Raw genomic sequence first — 23,683 nt, 5'->3', positions numbered from 1 at the left:
TCTACTTCAAAAAACAGCTCCCCCAGAGCCCCTGAAACCTCCAGATCAATTCCCCATTATACCCTATGAGAATCAATCTCCACAGAGAATAATGAAGTGCTCAGCAGATGTCCCCCCCTCCCCCCCCCCGTTTCTGGCGACTGAAGGGGGATTGGCCTCTCTACTCAAGAGGTGCTGCCAACTTCTTCAAAGTAACACAGACGCACCATCCCAAGAGGAAGCCTTTCACTCAGAGACTGAAGCCTCCAAAGGCACATGGTCCTCTGGGGGCGGAGCTTCCTCCCACCGGCCAGCTGATTGGGGGCGGGAAAACCCCCGCTGGGACCTGGGGATTGGCAAGCCTAACTGACATGATACTTTACTGTTTTCCTTTCGTACCTAAAGTACAAAGCATACGTAGACAAATGATTGCTTTTTTAAAGATTTCTGTGATGGAGTTCTTTCAACGCATCATTATTACTGAAAAGTACAGCTTTGTCCAAGACTGCATAGAAATACATTAGAGGCATAAGGTTTCTTAAGACTACATTCTCTTGCTAGTGGGGATGGAAGGTGACCAATCTCATTGATTTATTTTACAGTTTTGACAAAGATTTTCCAGAAAGCATCCTTGTGAGTGCTTCAGAATTATTTCCCTCTGGAGCAGGTGGCCATCTGTTATGATCTGTGAGAAAGGATACAATAGGATTCAGTTTCTTTGGAAAGAAAGCCACTTTTTCATTCTTACCCCAGCCTAGCTAAACAGCATTTTCATACAACAGAGAAAGAAGACATTTCCTTTGAGGCAAGGCTAAACAAAGAGTCCGCCGTATTTCACATCATATTTTTTTTTCTGATGCAAAATACATACTCTGTGGTCAAATTATGACTCGTTAAACACTTCCACCGTTCTTCAATGCAGTCTAAAAATGTAATAATAATGTGACCAAAAGTCAGGATAGGCACGAAGATTATGAAGAGGAACAAAATAGCTGCAGGGATAGCCAGGAAAACTGGGCAGAGAACACAAGCTCAGGTGACAAATTTCTGCTGTTTTAAGGTATCAGAGAATGCTAATTTCTCAAGAATAAGCATGATGCTGTAAAGACATACACAGTGGCTGTGCCCTCTCAGTCTTCTATATGCATCAGCAATGTTTTGCTGGGGCTGCCTTAATGTTTGCGGTTTGCACAAAGGATATGCAGTCTGTGTCCCATGATGCATCAACACCTGCGCACCGCTTCCTTGTTTAGGAAATATGAGCCGCTGTGTGGTTGGCATCAATCATTTACATTAATTGGCTACACTGCACCCATGCCTCCTACAGTGCAATCCTAAACACAGTTACACAAGTCTAAGCCAACTGGCTTCAATAGTGTTAGAAGGGTATAACATGGCCTAGTATTTCTAGACATATTGCTATTTTCATCTTGTAGCAGCAATAAAAAACTTGGCTAGTTTAACATCCTCACACCCAATCTTTTAAATTTATTAGAAAAGTTAAATGCATACATGTGCAAATTCAGCATTTATTAGGAAAAACCCAAACAAGCTGAAACGTCTCAAAATAGCAATACAGAAAATGCAAGATGACTTTTTTGGCCAGCAAGCCTTCAAAATAAAATGAAATGTGATTAAGACTGTTGGAACAGACACAGCCGTGGAGACCTTGTTATCGTAGCATGAACTCATCAGATGTGCTGGATGCAGCAAAGTCTTTCCTATGGCAATTTATTCTACAATTAACCCTTTTGTTTTAGGTCTGTGCAGCAATTTTCAAATTTCTTCCTTCACAACCATGAAAAGAATGTTTCCAAGACAAAGCAAAAACCAAGTTTCATGAGCCAAATCCTGTGCCAGTTTTCATATACTTTGCTGCTTTTTAAAGTTCTGGCTTCTTGTCCTACCTCCCTAACTCTTTACTAAGATATCTTACATATTTTCACAGCAAATATAAAAGCATTTTTAAAAATGAGAGGGTTTTTTTTTACCTGCAACTTCCCATTGGCAAGAGTATAAGCCCTGTCCTCCATCAACCTTCACAGTTTCCCCAGTTATATAGGAGGCACCCGGAGACAGCAGGAAACATACCAAGGCAGACACCTTTCAAAGAATCAAGACATTTACTTACTATGAAAACGATGGAGGAGTCCATTCCTCCTATACCACTATAGCTATAAATGCTCCTCAGACTAGCCATCATTAGCAGCTAAGTACAGAGCCCTTCTGACCAAGGTATGTAACTCAAACAAAAATTTCCCTTTGGCATTTTACTGCCTACAAATGCTAATTAAGAGTTTGCATACTTCTCTAGGAGCTCCGTGGCGCAGAGTGGTGAAGCTGCAACATTGCAAACAAAGCTCTCTGCTCACCACTTGAGTTCAATCCTGACGGAGTTCAAAGCTAAGTTCAGGTAGCCGGCTCAAGGTTGACTCAGCCTTCCATCCTTCTGAGGTTGGTAAAATGAGTACCCAGCTTGCTGGGGGGGGTGGGAAGTGTAGATGACTGGGGAAGGCGATGGCAAACCACCCCGTAAAAAGTCTGCCATGAAAACGTTGTGATGCGACGTCACCCCAGAGTCGGAAACGACTGGTGCTTGCACAGGGGACTACCTTTATTCCACAGTCCCAACTATGCTCATAAATAATTTTAATAACATAAGAATTCTAAGAGGTGGATGTATCTTATTTCATGAAACAGCCCTTTAGCGGGTGACTGCACCCCACAGTTAAGAGGCACTTTCCTCAGTGAGAAGCACTTTCACACAGGCAATCACTCTCTCTCGTGTGAAACCTCCAGCAAACTTGATTGAAATGTACCTTGATTACATTTTAGTAGCACAGCCAGGAGCCAAATAAACTTTATTTGGGATTTGATGTTGTCTTTTGATTACCAGTCAACTATTCCAATCCAAACCCGAAGGTATATTCTCACCACCAACTGATCCCTGCCTGCAGTTTATGTCCCAGTGCCTCAGTTTCAGCCATTTTATTTGTTCAGCTTCAACTAAGCCACTGCTAAGTGTAAAAACCCCAAAAACTCTCACACACAAAGCGAGAATGAGGTGATTGGACTTGGCAACCCTATCCACTGCATAGCTATGTCCCCTCTAAACACCTCCCATCCATTACATGAAGCTGTGATTTATGCTTTGTGATAAACTGAGAGTTAAATCCAGCACAAAAATTCCACTCATGGTAGAGCAGTTACAGAAGCAGAAATATTAGAAAAAGACCGACAGCTGCTTGTGCTAAGTCAAATTTGTGTTTCTGCTTGCATAAGATCTTGTACAACCAATTTCTATATATAGAAAGGAAAGTGCTAGATGTTCCACATGATCATATGCAAGCAGAACTATGCTAAGTACATTTATGCTTTTGTGGGGTGCATAAATCATCAATGATTCATCAATGAATCTGAGCCAATGGAATGGTGAAGTGCGGCAATCACCTGGAAGGCCCTTCGCCATGTTAAATATTACATATATGTTGAGATATTATACCTCTTCAGGAACTCCTAGTCTTTTTGCAGGAATCTTTGGAATTGAGTTCTTAAACAATGTTTCACCAGCTTCTTTGTAGTTTTCAACAGCAGTTTCTGAAAATATCACTCCCTGTGTTGAAAGGCAAAGCCCCATTATTGTTCCACAAAAGAAACTCTACCACAAACGTTTAAAAACCGATGATCTGTACATTATACACAGTATATACTTAGCAGTTCAGTCCTCAACAGTTACACCTTTCTAAGCCCATGGAATACCCTACTGAAAAACAAGAAACATTCCAGCTATAAGATACAGGTATTTTTACACAACATTCCAGCTTTCTTCAATTTGTCTAATAGTCATTCATTAGCAGAACTGCGAATATGGCATAGATCCACACAAACACAGAAATTGGTAGTGGGTTCATATTAAGGACTTGGGAGGTTTTTTTTGCTCCCACAACTATGCCAATTAATCTACCTCAACTCAATAATTTTATTTTAACTTTAAAGTCTTCTTTCTCCTAAACTTAATTTACAGCCGATCTCTACATGCTTTTTGCATTTCAACAGATTAATTGTGAAGGGATTTTGGCCTCAAGTTGCAGACAAAGACACCCATACCCTTTATGCTTGTGTTTAGTTTCAAAACTATTGACAGACTCCAATAACTATAATCAACTGCACATCTGGCATGTGAAAAACACACGGTTCCAACTCAGCAATCAAGCAAAGGCATACAACCAGACCATATTTCCATCTTACAAAGTCCTTCCTTGAGTAATTTCCCAGTCTATCAGAAGGATCAATCAGACATGAGCTGTAAATTTCCAGCTGGGAACAGATTTTGATCAAGACCATGCTATGTGTAAAGAAATTCATTTTTTCCTGGGAGGTTTGAAAAGAGCAGAACTTCCACTTTACATGTTAAAAGATTCCCCCACAACCCCCATTGGTTAGAGAACAGGCTGGGAAGAAAGAACTTAGCCAATGGCTTTCCAGGCTCATCTCAACCACCTCTTAAGAAATGCTAATAGGTTTAGCTAGAGATAATGGGATGGCCAAACTTCCTCCCCCTTCTCCCCACTCCAAGTGGAGAACAGAGATTTGGAGGTGTTAAATGCTAGAGAGGCTTAAGGAAGGAAATTCTGGCAGGAAGAGTTTCTCTGACCTGGTCAGTGAGAGGAAAAATAGATATGATAACACTCCAGGGAGCCAGGAGGAAGCTCTTTTCTTTGGGTGTTGAGTCCCTGAGAGCATGCAAACCTCTCATCTGGGTAAGCAGCCATTTTTGACCATGTGCTGGCCTATAGAGCTTCAAGGTAATGATAACTTTGTAGAGATTTTGAACTACCTAAGCTAAAGGGGCCTGTCCTATATTTTAACATCTGATAGGGCCTGTATAGAGGGAAGGACAGAGGATTTGCATTCTATCCATTTCTTTTGGATCACTTGCTCAACCCGGTGGAGTGCTAAAAGTCTGCTTGTAAACATTCCCTTTCTAATATTTTAAAACTTTTGATGCTAGGAGTGGTTCTCTGTACCACATAGACCTCCACTATCTTGGATACAGTATTTTAGACAGAGCATCAGGAGTAAGGCAGGCAGGTTGGCAAGTGGCCATTCCTCTAGAGGTACACAAGGAAGTAAACTGTCCCTGTGGTGACCAGGTGCCGGGCAGTGGGAGACACAAAGGCAAGGCCTCAGAACTTGGAATGGAAGCTGGGAGTCAATCCCAGTGGTCAATCCCTTACAAAGGTCAGGTGGTGGCAGCAAGTTAATGGAGAGAAAGAAAAGCTTCTCCAGATGTTGAGAACTTAGGAAGGCAAGGCAGAATGCCACATTATGCATTGAGAACGGTCCCCATCATGCCATTTCCCAATTTGAAAAGGCCCTTGGGGGTGCTATTTGACTAGATGTGGAAACCTATGCGTTCTCCATCAATTCAAGGGAAGCCCCTAACAGGAGTAAAAAGCACCCCTCTGAAGATGTTTCTAGTCTGGAAAATGGCCTGGGGAGAGGCATAAGCCTCCTCTCCCCATCTATCATGGACTCAACCAAAATCAGTTCTTGCCACCCGGGAGCTGAGTTCACAGCAGGAACTCCCAACTCAGATCAGTTTCAATGTTCTTGTAGTCCTGGACACAAACGGAGGACTTTTTAACATGTAATTAGCTCCATCCCTTTGTAAGACCTACGGTGTTTGAACTCATCTAGTCATATGCCATGGCCTACCGGAGCAACTGAGTTAATTCTCACTCCATTCTTGGCCCATTCAATAGCAAAGCTTTTGGTCAAGTTATCAACTGCTGCTCTTGCTGCACCACTGTGCCTGTGAAGAAAGAACATAAGAGAAGCCATGTTGGATCAGGCCAACGGCCCATCCAGTCCAACACTCTGTGTCACATAAGAACATAAGAGAAGCCCTGTTGGATCAGGCCAATGGCCCATCCAGTCCAACACTCTGTGTCACATAAGAACATAAGAGAAGCCATGTTGGATCAGGCCAACGGCCCATCCAGTCCAACACTCTGTGTCACATAAGAACATAAGAGAAGCCATGTTGGATCAGGCCAACGGCCCATCCAGTCCAACACTCTGTGTCACATAAGAACATAAGAGAAGCCCTGTTGGATCAGGCCAATGGCCCATCCAGTCCAACACTCTGTGTCACATAAGAACATAAGAGAAGCCATGTTGGATCAGGCCAATGGTCCATCCAGTCCAACACTCTGTGTCACGTAGGAATATAAGAGAAGCCATGTTGGATCAGGCCAACGGCCCATCCAGTCCAACACTCTGTGTCACAGAAGAACATAAGACAAGTCATGTTGGATCAGGCCAATGGCCCATCCAGTCCAACACTCTGTGTCACACAGTGGCAAAAAATTTTATATATACACACACACTGTGGCTAATAGCCACTGATGGACCTGTGCTCCATATTTTTATCTAAACCCCTCCTGAAGGTGGCTATACTTGTGGCCGCCACCACCTCCTGTAGCAGTGAATTCCACATGTTAATCACCCTTTGGGTGAAGAAGTACTTCGTTTTATCCGTTTTAATCTGTCTGCTCAGTACTTCCTTTTATCCGTTTTAACCTGTCTGCTCAGCAAAAGAAGGTCAAAAATTGTAATCGTTTCCGTCAGTAAGGTAACTTAGGCATATGACAGCTCGGTCAATACCGGAAGCTTCATTACCACAAAGCGGGCATATGATATCTCGCGAGTTTAACTATGTCAAAACTCCAACAAGTAAGCTACATCTTCCAGAAGTCATGATTAAGGAACGATCCAAACTATCTAACCTTATGACAAGAAGACAGACAAGGCAGGATGACCTGCAAGTAGTCTCATTTATATGTGGGATTGTTAATGGGTTTGGGGAGTGAAAGGATGACTGAAGCCCTATAGCAGAGACCATTGTTTTGGATGTGTGCTATCTGGCAGGAGAGAAAGGCCTGGAGTTGCCTATTTCATTCTTCTGTCCTAATTGAAAATTAACAATGTAAACAAGAGCACTCCCTTGTAACTCTCCAAACTAGATACTTGCTAATGAAGAGCCAGTTTGGTGTAGAGGTTAGGACCGTGGACTCTAATCTGGGAGAGAACTGGGTTTGATTCCCAACTCCTCCATACGCACCTGGCTGAGTGGCCTTGGGTCAGTCACAGTTCTCAAAAGAGCTCTCTCATCCCCACCTACCTCAAAGGGTGGGGAGAAGAAGGGAAAGGAAATCGTAAGAGACTCTGAGTGAAGGGTGGGGTATAAATCCAATCTCTACTTCCTCTTCAGATTACAGAATTCTAATTTAACAAAGCTATTCTGCCATTCAACGGAAGGAGGATAAAATCCTAGATCCACACAGCTCTTATTTTAGTGCTGTTACCACCATAATAATTCTGCAATGTGCAACCCTACAGGATATGCATTTACTCAAAATTAGGTCTCATTTAGCTGAAAGGGATTTACTTCTTAGTGCAATCAGGAGTCTCCCCATTTGGTGTTTGTCTGTTTCTTCCTTGCGGCTCCTACTTCTCCTTGCCACAAGCCCATTTCTTAGTTGTTTCCTGAACGTCACATGCAGATTTTACAATTTAATTTATCTGGCACAATTGCACTAATTGCTAAAAATGTCAAAAGGCGATCCTAGTTTTCTTTCCCTCCCATCTCAGATGGCCTGATGCAATTTCTTTGCTTTTATCCCCAGAAAAAAGAAGCATTGTTGCTTATTGCTGCTGCTGCTCTGCCCACTTCTAGGGAGGTAGATGGATAGTATGCTGCTTGATGTGGCAGAGGGAGTTTGGACAAATGGACCATTACCAAGGGAAGAAGGATGTCAGCTGGATAGGCAGCTACCCACCACAGCTTGGGAGAAAGCTGCCGGAGGAGGTGAGGGCCCTGCGGAACCTCGGGCAGTTCCGCAGAGCCTGTAAGGCAGTCCTCTTCCGGTTGGCATACAACTGACCGGCATCTGAATATTTTAAGGAAGACTGTAGGGTAGCACGCCGATGAATTGTGTTTATTTTATTGTGTCAATTATTAATGTATTTTAATTCTTAATTTTATTGTTAGAATTTTTGTGTTGTGCGCCGCCCTGAGCCCGCTTCGGTGGGGTAGGGCGGGATATAAATCGAAATAAATAAATAAATAAATCCTACAGAGGAAGTGTAAATGCAGTTATTGAAATCTCCTTCCCCCTCAAAATATGGTTTCTGAGGTCCTTATTCTTGGACATCAGAAAACACAATTAAAAAAACCCAACTATTGTATTTTGACTTTAGCACCAATTTGAGAAGAAAAAAATGAGAAAAATATTGCAATGCAACTATTTAGCCCTGATAACTGAACAAATAAAGAATGTCAACCCCAGAGAAAATGATTAGCATGGAAACAGCCTAAGATAAACAACCAAAAAATCTTGTGTGGCACAATGGATTTACAGTACAATCCTAAAGAGCCAGTTTGGTGTAGTGGTTAAGTGTGCGGACTCTTATCTGGGAGAACTGGGTTTGATTCCCCACTAATCCACTTAGAGCTGCTGGAATGGCCTTGGGTTAGTCATCGCTATCGCAGTTGTCCTTGAAAGGGCAGCTGCTGTGAGAGCCCTCTCAGCCCCACCCATCTCACAGGGTGTCTATTGTGGAGGGATAAGATATAGGAGATTGTAAGCCGCTCTGAGTCTCTGATTCAGAGAGAAGGGGAGGGTATAAATCCTCAGTCGTCTTCTTCTAAACAGAGTTACATGCTTCAAAATCCAGAGAATTTGACAGGTTTAGAAGGGTGTAACTCTGCTAAGGATTACAGCGTTATTGTGGAACAGTCTACAGAAGCTTATGCTGCAATAGATCAGGAGGACTGTAGACAGTAGTTCAGAGAACACATCTTTTATCAAACACGGAAAGAGACTTCTAAGACAATGAAAGTCTCTTTATAACAGGATAGTCAACTGATGTGCCATGTTCCTTCCCTCCTTTAGGAAGAAAAGCATGCACTGTTTCTAAAATAGCAGGCATTCCTCCCAGCAGGAAAGGAGAAGAAATCCCAGAGGCAACTAGTATAGATTATAGTTTTGCACTGGGAAGAGTGTTGTCTGCTCAGAAGAGAGATTTGTATGCCAATTCAGCACCAGGAGACATTCATCCCTGAATGAAAGCCCCCTTTTTTGTCCAACATTACACAGGGCGTTACATTGCAGTAGCACTCTCAGAAATAAAGACCAGCCATGAAAAGTAGTCATGAATGGGCTATTTAAAAAATAAGGAATCTCAGAGAAGATATCTGGCAATTAGCTGTCAAATATAAAGAAATGGATCTCTATTTTCTCCTTGCCCTCATAAGTTTGGCTCTTCTCCATTTATCGCTATTCAAAAACTTGGCAGTTTTAGCAGAAACAAGCAGTCCTAACGAAAAGGCAATTTAGATTAAAAATGACAGGCTTACGACATTCCAGGAAAACCTTTCCACATGTTTGCCACAATGTTGACAATGGCGCCGCCGTGATCCTGCATCCATGCATTGTACACTGTAGGGAAATAGGAGTAAGGAAAAGGAAGTTGTTCTTTTACACGGTCAGATAGTGTGCAGCAGTTAAGTAAAGCAGATGAGCAGAAACAAAATTTAGTGCCGACTCAGCCATAAAGTCTGTCAAGGAAACAAAATATTCCTGTTAATATGTTCATAGATTTCTTCTATAAATATGGCTCACAAGCAACAGCATTAAATCAGGACATTAGCCAGTGGGCCACCTCTACATTATAGAACTGTATCTTCGTATCAGTTGAATAACATATGGAGGATATCAATTTACCTTCATGCTGCCATCTGAATTCCATTCGTTTCAGAGAACTCTAGTGGCCTAAAGCAACTAGTTGGATCTCAAGGTCCTAAGCCTGAAGGATCTAAGCAAAGAACGAGAGAACCCAACTCCTTTATCCTTTCTGAAAAGTCTAGAAACAATATAAGAACAAATGAATGGTTTTCAGGTTATTCCTCTCTATCTGATATGTTTGGTCTTCAGCTTGAATTAGCTGAGTTGACAACATCCCATCACTCCTAGCACCAAGGTAATTCTTGAGCTGTAGACACGCAATGAAGTTAATTCATGTCTACTATAACATATGTCTAGCTAAAGAACACTGTTCTTGTCTTAACTGTGATTACTCAACTGAAGGAATAACTTTCCCGAAGACTCCTTTAGGATTTATAATCCCATTTCTACTGGGCCGCCAGGTGGTCAAGGACATCAACACAGCAGCAATTCTGAGAGGAAAAAATTAAGCAGAGTAACTTTTGAATAGCTTGGACCAGGGCCTTTTTTGAGCAGGAACACAGTTCCAGCTGGCTGAGCATCAGAGGGTGTGGCCTAATATGCAAATAAGTTCCTGCTGGGCTTTTTCTACAAAAAAAAGCCCTATGTGAAACAATGGCCATATGAGGGGGGTGTGTGTTGACCTTATATGCAAATGAGTTCCTGCTGGGCTTTTTCAACGACGACAAAAAGTCCTGGCTTGAACTGTTACCCATTCAGGACCTGGCTGTGAACATATGCCAACATTTGTTGCAATTTGCTCAATATAACATTCTAGATTCTTGTGAAGATTCATTTGCCAGCAGATGAAGCAAGAATATTCCTCCCACTTCCACTTCAGAACACCACATGGTCCCCAGTGCTTTCCCTGAAAATCCCTTTTGGGGGGCTCGGGGGGCTACAAAGTGAGAGAGGAAGCACGGCATTTTGGTTCCTCTTGCTTTGCTCATGGTACTATGGCTTAGACAGTTAAATAGTTGTTAGAATAGGCTTGTTCACTGTGGTCCATCAGACTCTATGAGTAAGAGCCGATATCAATTACTATATTTTGAATAGACAGGTGGAAGCAGCTGATGGGCTCATGATAAGCCTTTAAAAGGATCCTGAAGTTCTCTGAATTCCCAGTTATGACGAATGCTTTGAATGGTAGCAATAAAGACAGCTTGCCAATTAAGAACCTTAGCGCTAGCAGCAGAGGAAACAGAGAGGTTTGGTTGCCAACATTTCCCTCTACATCCAGCCTCACCTGTTTTACAACAATAGAAGGTTCCAGTCAGGTTAGTTTCAATCACGGCATGCCACCCTTTCGAACTGATTGCTTCTGCTGGACTAGAGAACTGGCCTCCTCCATTATTTACTAAGAAATCTATCCTACCATGAAGATCCAATGTCGACTTCACCAGTGCATCTACCTACAACAATAAAGAAGATGGGTTGGCAAATCTGCAAGTGGTAGACTTTAATATTGGTCGTTTCCATATATCAGTTTCCCATTACAGGTTTGCCCAAAACAAGTTTCAATATTTTGTGGGAACAATTACTTATTAAATCAGGACTCCCCCCACAAAAACAAGCATGAGAACAGGCAAAAGTATCAGAACTAAAGCGAAACCATAACACTATGGTTAAAGGTGTTCTTTGGAAAATCCAGAAATGAGAATCCTGCTACTTTTGCATTAGGGGGAAAAAAACACAAAGCAATTTTATTGGCAAGAGATGCAGTGTGGCAACCAAATTCTGCATGTAGGAACTCGATAGATAAAAACTTCCCTAAGGATACTTTGGTTTCTATTCAGAACAATTATGAGAAATGTATATAACACTGTGAAGACAAAATATTATTCTCTTCAATAGAAGGATTTCATTAAGAACATAAGAGAAGCCATGTTGGATCAGGCCAATGGCCCATCCAGTCCAACACTCTGTGTCACACAATGGCCAATATGTGTGTGTGTGTGTTTGTAACCCATCAACACACACACACACACATATATATATATATACTGTGGCTAATAGCCACTGATGGACCTCTGCGCCATATTTTTATCCAATCCTCTCTTAAAACTGTCTATGCTTGTAGCCGGCACCACCTCCTGTGGTAGTGGAAGCGAGATGTGTCTTCCAACAAACAGCAATGGATGTCCAAAGTATGGGAAGTAGCAGCCTTAGATAAATTAGCCATACAAATAAGGGTACTTGATATACAGCAGAAGAACAATAATTTTATTGAGAAATGGTTCCCCTTTTTCAACTATATAAATTCAGAAGAATTTGAAAAGCATATTCCAAAAAAATATATTAATTTCTCGTACTATTGAAGACCTTTTCCCTAAATCCAATATTGTATAATGAAAGATAGTATATTTGAAATATGGATGATATATGCAACATTATGAAATGATAGAAAAGTGTAGGAGTGCTCTGCTTAGTATTAATGACAATAGTGCCTTGAATATAGTATATGTATTTATTATATTTGTTTTGTTGTTTAGTGTTTTTTAAGGTTGTTGGTTATGGTTGGAAAATTAATAAAAAATTAAAGTATTAAAAAAAATGTGGTTGTGCTGGTCTTTTGGGGCAACTCCCTATTTATACAAATAGTGAAATCAATAACGTTATGGTCACTGCTCCCAAGCGGTGCGATCACTTTTACATCTCTCACCGAGTCTTGGGCATTACTTAGGACCAAACCCAGGATCACCCCACCCCTGGTAGGTTCTGAGACCATCTGCTCCATAGCACAGTCACTGAGAGCATCTAGAAACTCAATCTCTTTCAACCTGAACACATATTGACCCAATCAATCTGCGGGTAGTTAAAATCACCTATTGCGACACAGTTTTTACGTTTAGCCGCTATCTTTAATCCTTCCATCATATTATAATCATCCTCTATCTTTTGATTTGGTGAACGATAACAAACTCCCATAGTTAAATTTCTTTTTGGGCCCTCTATTTTGACCCAAAGCATTTCTAGAAGGGAATCTAATTCTTTGACCTCAGTCTTACTGGACTGTATACCCTCTCTGACATACAGAGCCACCCCACCTCCAACCCTTCCCTCCCTATCCTTCTGATATAACTTATATCCAGGAATCACCGTGTCCCACTGATTCTCCTCATTCCACCAGGTTTCTGAAATTCCCACAATGTCTATGTTTTCCCCCAACACTAAACATTCCAACTCACCAATTATACTTCAACACTTCTAGCATTTGTATACAAACATCTATAATTTCCCAGGCAAGTTAGGCCCGCAACCTTCCTCCTGCTGCCTCGAGACTTTGGCAGACACTCCATACTGTTTGTCACCATCTCAGTGGACAACTCTGATCCATTACCCGGTGGAAAAGTAACAGCTAACCCTTCATCTTTTTGAGATGAGTCCTCCCGAACCAGAGACATTTCATCTCCTGTCGGCTTTTCCCCAAGATTTAGTTTAAAAACTGCTCTGCCACCTTTTTGATTTTAAGCGCCAGCAGCTTGGTTCCATCTGGGGATAAGTGGAGACCGTCTCTTTTGTACAGCTCCCGCTTGTTCCAGAAAGCATCCCAGCACCTAACGAACTTAAACCCTTCCTCCCTACACCATTGTCGCATCCACACATTGAGACTTCTAATTTGTGCCTGTCTCTCCAGCCCTGCCCGTGGAACAGTTAGCACTTCTGAGAAGGCTACCTTGGAGGTCCTGGCCTTAAGTCTCCTGCCTAGCAGCCTAAATTTTTCCTCCAGGACCTCACGACTGCATTTCCCCACATTGTTGGTGCCAACATGCACCACGACCACTGGCTCCTCCCCAGCACTGTCTATCAGCCTATCTACGACACGCATAATGTCTGCTAACTTCTCACCAGGCAAGCAAGTCACCATACGGTCAGTACGCGGTTTTGCCACCCAGCTGTCTACTTGCCTAAGGATCAAATCACCAGCTACCAAGACCCCCCCCCTCCCTGCCCAGGGATGGTTCCTTGGTGCAAAAGGGTACCCGCTCACCAACTGAAGAAGAAGTCCCTTCTGAGGGCGCATTCCCCTTATCCTCAGCATGGTGCCGTTCCCTCTCGACCCTCATGCTCCCTGGCAGCAACGGGGCTGCCACGTTCAGAGTGGGGTTCATCTAATACGTCTCTGAGAGTTTTCTCCGAGTGTCTGACTGTCTCTGCTTCTCCAGGTCAGTCACCTCGGCCTCAAGGGTATGAACTCATTCCCTGAGTACCATAAGCTCCTTGCATCGAGCACACACCCAAGACTTCTGTCCTGTGAGCAGATAGTCATACATGTGACACTCAGTGCAAAACACTGGAAAGCCCCCACCCCCCTGCTGGCATTCTACCTTCATGATAGCTTTTTAAAAAAATATACAGTCCCCTTTTAAATCCTGTTTGTTTAAGTGGCTCTCCTTCTGGAGGGTCTACTTACCTTATTGGGAACACAAGGAAAATAGGGATCTGGGTTCCTGGTCCTTACACAGCCCCCAGGCCAAGAGCCCTTTAGCTCTCGCTCTTCGGCTCGCACTGAGATATCATAACTGAGATATCATAACAGCTGTAGCTAGTTCTGGAAGTAGCTAAGAAGACTCTGGTATGCACTACAAAAAATATCCATAGTATTCAACAGAAATTTATTATTATTTATTAAATGTATATGCTGCCTTTCCATGTATCTAAAGTCCTCCATGTTGGTTACATCAAACCATTTATATCATTACTAAATATCAAGAGGTAAAAAAAAAAAAAATAGGGCCAAGGCTGATGGTGCAAAATCAGGTAGAAATATATTTTATTAGTTAAATTTCCAAAAATTCCCTACATGTTTTGCCAACAGGCTTCACCAGGGGAATCTGTTCCCCTTGCAATAGTTCTTAAAAAAAATGTGATCTTTTTGAAGATCTATTGCAAGATGAACTGATTCCCAATGAAGTCTGTTAGCGAAACATGTAGGGGATTTTTTGAAAACTGAGTCATAAAATATACTGTTACCTAATTTTGTACCATTGTTCTTAGCCCTACTTTATATCTCCTGTGACTGGTGAAGCTCTTTATTTTCTTCTTATCATTAAATTGTCAGTATATTGAGTCCTCCGTCCACAGCATGACAGAAGCACGAAGCAGCAGGTGGATCTACGGTGACAGCATCTGACAAGTCAGGTCAGATCAACCTTGGGAGTGAGCCGGTTCTGGCTGGACTGTAACCAGGGGAAAGCACCTGCTGGAGTCAGCAATTGTGTGGACTGCCGTGATTGGCCGTGCTGCATATATAAGGACTACTGTGCCAGACAGTATTTCTCTCTGTCGAGAGTTGGTTCCTGGCGTAGTACTTTGTCACTCAGTTTAATGTTATTCACCGCACTAGTTGTATTGTATATAGTCTGTAAATACACTACTTTTATACTAGGTGCTGGTGTGTGGCTCAATTTCTTCCCAGAGTCTACTATCAAGCAGTTCTCTGTTTTGCACTCTGCACATGAACCACTGATATAAATATCAAGTAATGACAAGAAAACAATAAAAGAGACTAAAAAGCAAAACAACAAAGCAAACAGGCTGCAAGCTTTGGTCCCTTTGGTAGGGACACCGCTAGAGACTGAATCATAGAAATCATAGAGTTGGAAGGGACCTCTAGGGTCATCTAGTCCAACCCCCTGCACAATGCAGGAAACTCACAAATACCTCCCCCAAAATCCACAGGATCTTCATTGCTGTCAGATGGCCGTGAATGTTGAACTTGCCATGAATGTTGTGTCTCAAAAGGAAGCCGGTTGTGCAGTTTCACTGCACAGCTTGTCTCATTGAAGAACCATTCCTAGCATTCATAGAGGTCTCCTATCATACGGAAGCCTACTGCTGTTTATCCATCCTTTTAAAAGTTTCCACACTTTTACAGCAGCATTTAGGTCCTTGGTAAACTGCTTTCATGCAACGAAGGCAGGCTTGGTTTTGGTTTTTAGCCTTTGCACCTGTGATACGTAGTTCCAACTTTTCCCATCTTGAATGCTTTCCCCCAAAATGCTTTTTGAACTGCTATTAAATCAAGGAAGTAGAATCAGCAGTACTGCAGCTGGGACCAAACTGGTACCAAAGTGGTTTCATGTCTTAAAATCGTTGCATTAGCACAACTCAAAATGGCATGTGCTTTCTGTGCAACAATGCATTGTAGGAATACAATGAATACACTGTGCAACAGCTATGCACAATAATCATTGTATCAACTGCCTTTCTCCTTTTCTCTCTCTGCAATATCGGTTTTCTCTAGGTTCTCAAGGCTACATATTCCCCGCCCTCTGCCAAGAAGACTAAATGATAATCTATTTTATTATTTTATATTATGTCATTCAATTTCATCTGAAACAAATAGTGAAAACATTCTGCTGAAGCAGCACATACACAAAGAATAACGTGCAACTGAACACAGCAACAAGCTATGTCTCAAACTGTGTTTGCACCGACTCACCACCTAACAAGTGGTTGAAATTGACCTTAATGCCATATTGAAGTGCAGCCACACAACCTCTTGAGGAAATCTCTAGAGAATTTTCACACACACACACACCCCAGTCAGCTCTATCAGCAGGAACTACCACAGCTCAAAGGCAGGCCAGAGGAGAGCACAACATTGCTTCTGAAGCACAGAAATCTTATTCGTGCTCCTGTTTTCTTAAACATTTATCAGGCAATCCATGTTTTTCCATTCTGCCTCCACTGCTATAAAGGCTAGTAAGCGACATGAAAAAGCAAACCATGTAGCATACAAGAGGTGGAAAGAGTCCCATGTTTCCACATTTCCAACACAGCACCACATTATCCTTTAAATTTTTAGTTTACGGTTGATGTTCTTTTTTTATCTTTTCACACCTCTGCTTTGTTTTCATTGGCCAGAACGGGCCTGAAAGATGCTTTGGCATACTTGTGAAGGTGATGACCACACAGATCAACATTCATGCAGCAGCATCTCTCCACGCTGCCCTCTCCACAGCCGGCGCTCGCAAAGCGCTGGGTTTGCGGAGGGAGCGGGTGCTTCCTCGGTGCCTGTCTGCCTGGCTCCAGCTCTGATGCTTACAGCAAGCACCTGGATCGAAGGTCAGAGGGAGCGATCCTGGCGCTTGCTGTAAGCGCCAGAGCTGGAGGCAGGCAGACAGGCACGGAGGAAGCACGCTGCCCTCTCCACAGCCAGCGCTCGCAAAGCACTGGGTTTGCAGAGGGGGCGGGTGCTTCCTCCATGCCTGTCTGCCTGGCTCAAGCTCTGATGCTTACAGCAAGCGCCGGGATCAAAGGGCAGAGGGAGCGATCCTGGCGCTTGCTGTAAGCGTCAGAGCTGGAGCCAGGCAGACAGGCACGGAGGAAGCACGCTGCCCCCTCCGCAGCCGTGAAGCGCTGGGTTTGCGGTGGGGGCAGCGTGGAGCGATCTCCGCGCTTGCTGGAAGAAGCTGGAGCCAGGCAGGCAGGCGCGGGGGAAGCGCCGGGATCGGAGGCAGCAGATCGCCCCCCAGGAGGAAGGTGCGTCCTATTGTCCGGAGCACCTTATGGTGCGAAAAATACGTACTTTTTCCTCTAAGAAACATCAACAAGTATGCTAATTACTGTGAAGGCACAAGAATGCCCACTGGAAGACCCACATACCTTAGGCACCTGGCCATGGCTTCAAAGTGCCTGTTCAGAACCAAGACTGGTTCATCTGGATTCTGGAGGCTCAGATAATGAAATACAAAGCAGGGTGTCATTTGCATACTGATAACACCCAACCCTAAAACTCTCATTCAGCAGCCTCCTACACATATTAAAAGAGCATGGGTGAGAGAACAGAACAAAACATTAGACTTATCTGGAAGGTTTCTTCTCTTCAGTGAGGTGAAATCATCCAAAATGGTTAGATGACTCATGACTCCTCTCACTCCAGGATAGGGCTATGCAAATTTTGTATGATTCTCCTGGGACAGAGCAAGGCTGCCCTTCAGGTTCATCAAATAGCCCATATCCAAAGATCTTGTTCATACTAAGTTTTGTGTGTGTGTGTGTGTGTGGTGGCAGGAAAAATGGATGACTTCACCCCACTGAAGAGAAGAGAAGAAACCTTCAGGTAAGTCCAATGTTCAGTGGGGGAAAGTCATCCAAACTGGTTATGTAACCAAGCTAAGAAAAGGGTGGGAGATCGGCAGCATTCCTTCTGTTCGGCACTTGCTGAAGGACTCTGCACCTAAAGGTGACCTTAGCAGAGTTCAGCTGATCAATTCTACAGTGTCCTATGGAAGTAGAAAAAGTATCCTATGGAAGTAGAAAAGTGTCTTATGGAAGTAGAAAAGAATTATTATTCCTTAACCGGAACACCAGTCCACTAATTTTTTCAACTATCGTTCCTACCGTTTCCACGGCTGGTATAGTTCCTCGAACTATACCAGCCGTGGAAACGACAGAATGACAAAGGTTAATCAGACTGACATCAGCAAAGTATTCAACGTAGAAAAGGCAGGAGCAAGAAAGGCTATAATGCAACATCACAATCTTCTTAACAAAGGATACTGGCAAGCTGCATAGTGTCTGGGAGCCCTCTGCCAACAAGCAGAATTATTGATGGCATACTGGTGGGAAAGAAAGCTTTGTTGTAAGGAGGCCCCTGAGGCTTGACAATTCACATTTAATAAGTTATTCCCTAGAAGTCCTACATGAATCTGCTGTTGCAGATCACTTGGGGAGCCAAGAGACTGCAGAAGAGTTCTAGAAGTCCAGCTCCGAGATAGACGTAAAGAGAACAGCCTCCGATAAAGCAGCAGTTTAGGCACCAAAGTTGAAAGTTGTGTGAGAGTTGATTCTGATTCAACAAGTGTAGCAATTTTCCAAGCACTATTTATTTAGAAAAAAATTTAAGCCACCATTTCAGTCACCTGCCCAAGACAATTTACAATGGTAATAAAAACATTAAAAGTTATTAATTCAAGGACAGCATAAAAATTAATCACAAAAACAAAGAATTGGCATCTTAAAACAACAGCTGCATTTGCTGGCAGATCAATTCTTAACCTAGGTAAAAAAAAAGCCTGAACATTTCTCGGTGCCTCTAAAACAAGGACAGATTTCTCAAAAGCCTTGTAAATACGGGTAAACCAGCCTACTAGTGAAGATTTGCCTCACAAGTCCTGCTCTCTGTATCCATCTTCAGAAATGAAGTGGGTAGCAACCAGAAAAGCAGAGAAAGGGCTTTTTCAGCAACGGCATATCACTTGTAGAATGTACTTCCCCGTGAGGCTTGTCTGGTGACTCTTTAGGTGACAACCCAAAACATTTCTGTTCACCCAGGCTTTTATTAAATGTCTTATTTTTTAAGCACTATTTTTGCCTGGAAACTGTTGTTTTTAGCTGTCTATGATTTGTTTTAGGATCTATTTTTTTTATGCTAGGCCGGAGATTTTTTGGTCCTAGCTGTATTTATAATATATTTGGAGCAGGCTATCTGCTCTACCTCAGGTAAGTATTTTCCCACCAAGCTGTGATACGAGTCCTCTATTCTACACAGTAGGACATGAGTATTTTGTTTTACCTCCTCTTCTTTGCGAATGTTGCATTGTATTGGGGTCACTGTGGCAGAATCAGCGGATGGATTTTGGGCAGCTAACTCTTTCGCTGCAGCAATTAATCTGTCGAGTTTGCGAGAGGCAATGACTACATTGCAACCTGTCAAAAAGAAAAATAGATGAGGTTTAGATTACTAAGTACCGACAAGAAGGACTGCATTAAAAATTTCATAAGATCAAAGAGGTCTCCTGCTCCACAAGTAGCAACGTATACTGATTGAGATAACAATCCCTTTCTCGCAGAAGACACATAGTGAGTCAGCACCAAACACCTCCATGATTTCTCAGTTGCCTCTGTCTTCAAGACCTAGGCAATCTGTTAAAACCCTACGTAAATTCCAAAGATACCACTATTTTACTAAAATGCGTGCTGTTGGTTTACTGAGACGCGCCCATGAGAAGCTATGCTAATCATTAAAAATGCATACTCGGAAACTCTAGTAATACCCAAAACTGCACAGTAGCTTGTCAATTGTGTCTGCTATCTCTATTTGCGCATGTACTACATATTATTCAAAATGGGCTGCTTTACAATATACAGCGCTAAGAGACAAACACGCCACCTACAAGTGGTTTAAGACCTGGGCACACAGAATTTTCAGCAAAGTACCAGTTCATTTAGTACCGTACCATCTGCTAATATTAATACCCAAGAAACAAGGGCTCTAGCTCCCTGATGTGACCAACAAACACTGCTGAACTTAATATACCCATCTCAGATTCTAGCTGCCAAATGCTTTTATTGTGGTTCATTATTCAGTTATCCATCTACTTCAGTACAGCTTTAAAGTATCAAAGTTCATAATCTACTCTGCTGGAACTGTTATATATTAACAATTAATAAGAAGCACACTAATCCTCTAAGAGACTAACCAGAAATTCAGTGAAAACAAAACAAAAATTCACAAGGATGAGTTTACTGGGGATCACCAGGTTCAGTAGAGCTGCAGTATACTGTCTTGTTGCATGAGGAGGAGGCATCAAAGGCAAGGGGCAGATTAAGCTAACTGGCCTTGTTCTCACATCACTGGTATCAGTGAAAATACCAGTGCGAAAGAGTATTCGTGTGTATGTGGCTAGAGTGTTGTATGATGTTACTACATGGCTAGTAATAATGAAAGTCCACGATTAAAACCATGATGAGAAGTCCATAGATTTGGCTAGGTTTGTGAATTACGTAATGGGGGTAAAGAGACAGGATCCAAAATACAGCATTACAAACAGGATAACCAAGCAAGTTCCCTTGCATTTTCTTAGGATGGGGGTGCAGAAGCCTTCTGTGACCCATATCCACATTTCACACAGGTGGGTCTCCCCTCCATCCACATAGTTTGCAACACAGACACCCGTTTCTCATCCAAACCACATGCCATCTTTGAAGATAATCTTACAAAGCTCCTTCTTCCTTACCCTCTTTTTGGCCCCCCAAATCGTTCTTCTGCTCAGCACACGGCCAACTCCCATGTACCCTTTAGCTCTGAACTCAGCTCTCTTTAATAAAGCTTTTATCTCAGTTTGTGTCTATTTTATATTTGCATTACTCTGTTTGAATGTTTTTCTTATTTGCGGACTGACAAGAGTCCTAAAACCTGTGCTTACACGCCGCTTCAAGGCAAGCAGTTCTTGAACCCGCACCTCCACAAGGGCCAACTCCGGCCACTGTCAGAAAAAATAATAAATGGGCTTAGGATGCCTTCTCCTCCTCGGGCTCTTCCCGCCTCCTCCACTTCCAAAAGGCAAATCTCCCATATGAACATATGAAGCTGCCTTATACTGAATCAGACCCTTGGTCCATCAAAGTCAGTATTGTCTTCTCAGACTGGCAGCGGCTCTCCAGGGTCTCAAGCTGAGGTGTTTCACACCTATTTGCCTGGACCCTTTTTTGGAGATGCCGGGGATTGAACCTGGGACCTTCCGCTTCCCAAGCAGATGCTCTACCACTGAGTCACCGTCCCTCCCATCTCTTTCCATAACTCACGAAAGACAACCTGGGTCCCAACTAGGGTTGCCAAGTCCAATTCAAGAAATATCTGGGGACTTTGGGGGGTGGAGCCAGGAGACATTGGGGGCGGAGCCAGGCACAAGGGTGTGACAAGCATCATTGAACTCCAAAGGGAGTTCTGGCCATCACATTTAAAGGGACGGCACACCTTTTCAATTCCTTCCTTCCATAGGAAATCATGAAGGATAGGGGCACCTTCTCTTGGGGCTCATAGAATTGGACCCCCTGGTCCAATCTTTTTGAAACTTGGGGGGTATTTTGGGGAGAGGCACTAGATGCTCTACTGAAAAATTGGTGCCTCTACCCCAAAAAACAGCCCCCCCCCCAGACCCCCAGATAGCCGCAGATCAATTTTCCATGATTTTCTTTGGGAATAAATCTCCATAGGGAATAACAGAGTTGCCGGCAGACATTTCCCTCCCGCTTTCTGACGACCCTGAAGGGGTGGGGGGGAGAGTCTCCAAACCGGGGGATCCCCTGCCCCCACCTGGGGGTTGGCAACCCTAGTCCCCACCTAACTTCCCCTTGCCCACTCTCCGCCTTTCCCCACCGAGCTGCAGCAGGTCAGCTGCAATGGCCTTGCCGATGCCGGTGCCCCCGCCGGTCACGATGGCCACGCGGCTGCGGAAGAGGCCAGCTGCCAGCACCCGGCTCCCAGAAGCGCCGCAGCACAAGGACGACGCGGCCATCTTGCTCCCTGCACAGGGTAAAGTCCCCACCTGCCTGGAGCCAGAGCCGGGCCTCCGGAAAGCCACTCCCTCCCAGCCTCGGCCCGGCCTCTCGCTCATCCCACCCGGCGCGACGCCAGCAAAGTAGGCGGAGGCCACGCCGGACCTTCCCCGCTGCCCCGTTTGCAAGCCGCATTCAGCCCCGACTGGTTGCAACCCGATGGAAAGCTTTTCTCCTATTGCATCCGAGGAAGGGGGTGGGGAGGGGGCGCGGAGGCGGTAGCAGGATCTCGCGCCTCCCTCGCAACGCAAAAGGCCTGGCTCCGGCTTCCTCTTTTCCTCCTCGGTTGCATTTGGAGAAGTTGTATTTCGGTTTGCAAGCGGCATTCGGCCCCGACTCGTTGCAACCCAAGGGAAAGCTTTTGCATCAGAGGAAGGGGGTGGGGTGGGGGCGCAGAGGCGGTAGGAGGATCTCGCGCCTCCCTTGCAACGCAAAAGGCCTGCCTCCAGCTTCTTCTTTACCTCCTCGGTCGCATTTCGAGACGTTGCATTTCGTTTGCAAGCCGCATTCAGCCCCGACATGGAAAGCTTTTCTCCTATAGCATCCGAGGAAGGGGGTGGGGAGGGGGCGCGGAGGCGGTAGCAGGATCTCGCTCCTTCCTTGCAGCGCAAAAGACCTGTCTCCAGCTCCTTCTTTTCCTCCTCGGTTGCATTTGGAGAAGTTGTATTTCGTTTGCAAGCCGCGTTCAGCCCCGACTGGTTGCAACCCGATGCAAAGCTTTTCTCCTATTGCATCCGAGGAAGGGGGTGGGGAGGGGGCGCAGAGGCGGTAGGAGGATCTCGCTCCTTCCTTGCAGTGCAAAAGGCCTGTCTCCAGCTTCTTCTTTTCCTCCTCGGTCGCATTTCGAGAAGTTGCATTTCGTTTGCAAGCGGCATTCAGCCCCGACATGGAAAGCTTTTCTCCTACAGCATCAAAGGAAGGGGGTGGGGAGGGGGCGCAGAGGCGGTAGGAGGATCTCGCTCCTTCCTCGCAGCGCAAAAGGCCTGCCTCCAGCTTCCTCTTTTCCTCCGCGGTTGCATTTGGAGAAGTTGTATTTCGTTTGCAAGCCGCATTCAGCCCCGACTGGTTGCAACCCGATGCAAAGCTTTTCTCCTATTGCATCCGAGGAAGGGGGTGGGGAGGGGGCGCAGAGGCGGTAGCAGGATCTCGCGCCTCCCTTGCAACGCAAAAGGCCTGTCTCCGGCTTCTTCTTTTCCTCCTCGGTTGCATTTGGAGAAGTTGTATTTCGTTTGCAAGCCGCGTTCAGCCCCGACTGGTTGCAACCCGATGGAAAGCTTTTCTCTTATTGCATCCGAGGAAGGGGGTGGGGAGGGGGCGCAGAGGCGGTAGGAGGATCTCGCGCCTTCCTCGCAGCGCAAAAGGCCTGTCTCCGGCTTCTTCTTTTCCTCCGCGGTTGCATTTGGAGAAGTTGCGTTTCGTTTGCAAGCGGCATTCGGCCCCGACTCGTTGCAACCCGATGCAAAGCTTTTCTCCTATAGCATCCGAGGAAGGGGGTGGGGAGGGGGCGCAGAGGCGGTAGCAGGATCTCGCGCCTTCCTTGCAGCGCAAAAGGCCTGCCTCCAGCTTCTTCTTTTCCTCCGCGGTTGCATTTGGAGAAGTTGTGTTTCGTTTGCAAGCTGCATTCA

At 44.3% G+C, this 23,683-nt stretch overlaps 1 protein-coding gene across 1 annotated transcript; it reads right to left on the bottom strand.

Moving 5' to 3' along the window:
* Positions 1-397: 397 nt before the first annotated feature.
* PECR (peroxisomal trans-2-enoyl-CoA reductase) lies at positions 398-22,097 on the bottom strand. The gene is made up of 8 exons (XM_060261261.1): positions 21,880-22,097; positions 19,294-19,427; positions 11,017-11,182; positions 9,404-9,485; positions 5,698-5,794; positions 3,482-3,592; positions 1,971-2,082; positions 398-664 (listed from the first exon to the last, which is right to left on the bottom strand). Exons 1-8 carry the CDS (start codon positions 22,016-22,018, stop codon positions 576-578), a joined length of 930 nt encoding a protein of 309 aa, XP_060117244.1. The 5' UTR covers positions 22,019-22,097; the 3' UTR covers positions 398-575.
* Between the last annotated feature and the right edge of the window lie 1,586 nt (positions 22,098-23,683).

This window comes from Heteronotia binoei, chromosome 21 (genome assembly GCF_032191835.1).
Source record: "Heteronotia binoei isolate CCM8104 ecotype False Entrance Well chromosome 21, APGP_CSIRO_Hbin_v1, whole genome shotgun sequence".
In the NCBI taxonomy this organism is placed as follows: domain Eukaryota; kingdom Metazoa; phylum Chordata; class Lepidosauria; order Squamata; family Gekkonidae; genus Heteronotia; species Heteronotia binoei.
The sequence above is the reverse complement of the archived record's forward strand: the minus strand, read 5'-3'. Positions and strand labels throughout refer to the sequence as shown.

What these genes read in the sequence shown, in the direction of transcription:
- PECR (XM_060261261.1), bottom strand. Translation starts at nt 22,018, where the DNA reads ATGGCCGCGTCGTCCTTGTGCTGCGGCGCTTCTGGGAGCCGGGTGCTG. An exon ending in AGCTGACCTGCTGCAGCTCG is followed by an intron (nt 19,428 to 21,879) that starts GTGGGGAAAGGC and finishes TCTTTTTGACAG; the next exon opens with GTTGCAATGTAGTCATTGCC. An exon ending in ACATTCGCAAAGAAGAGGAG is followed by an intron (nt 11,183 to 19,293) that starts GTAAAACAAAAT and finishes TTATTGTTGTAG; the next exon opens with GTAGATGCACTGGTGAAGTC.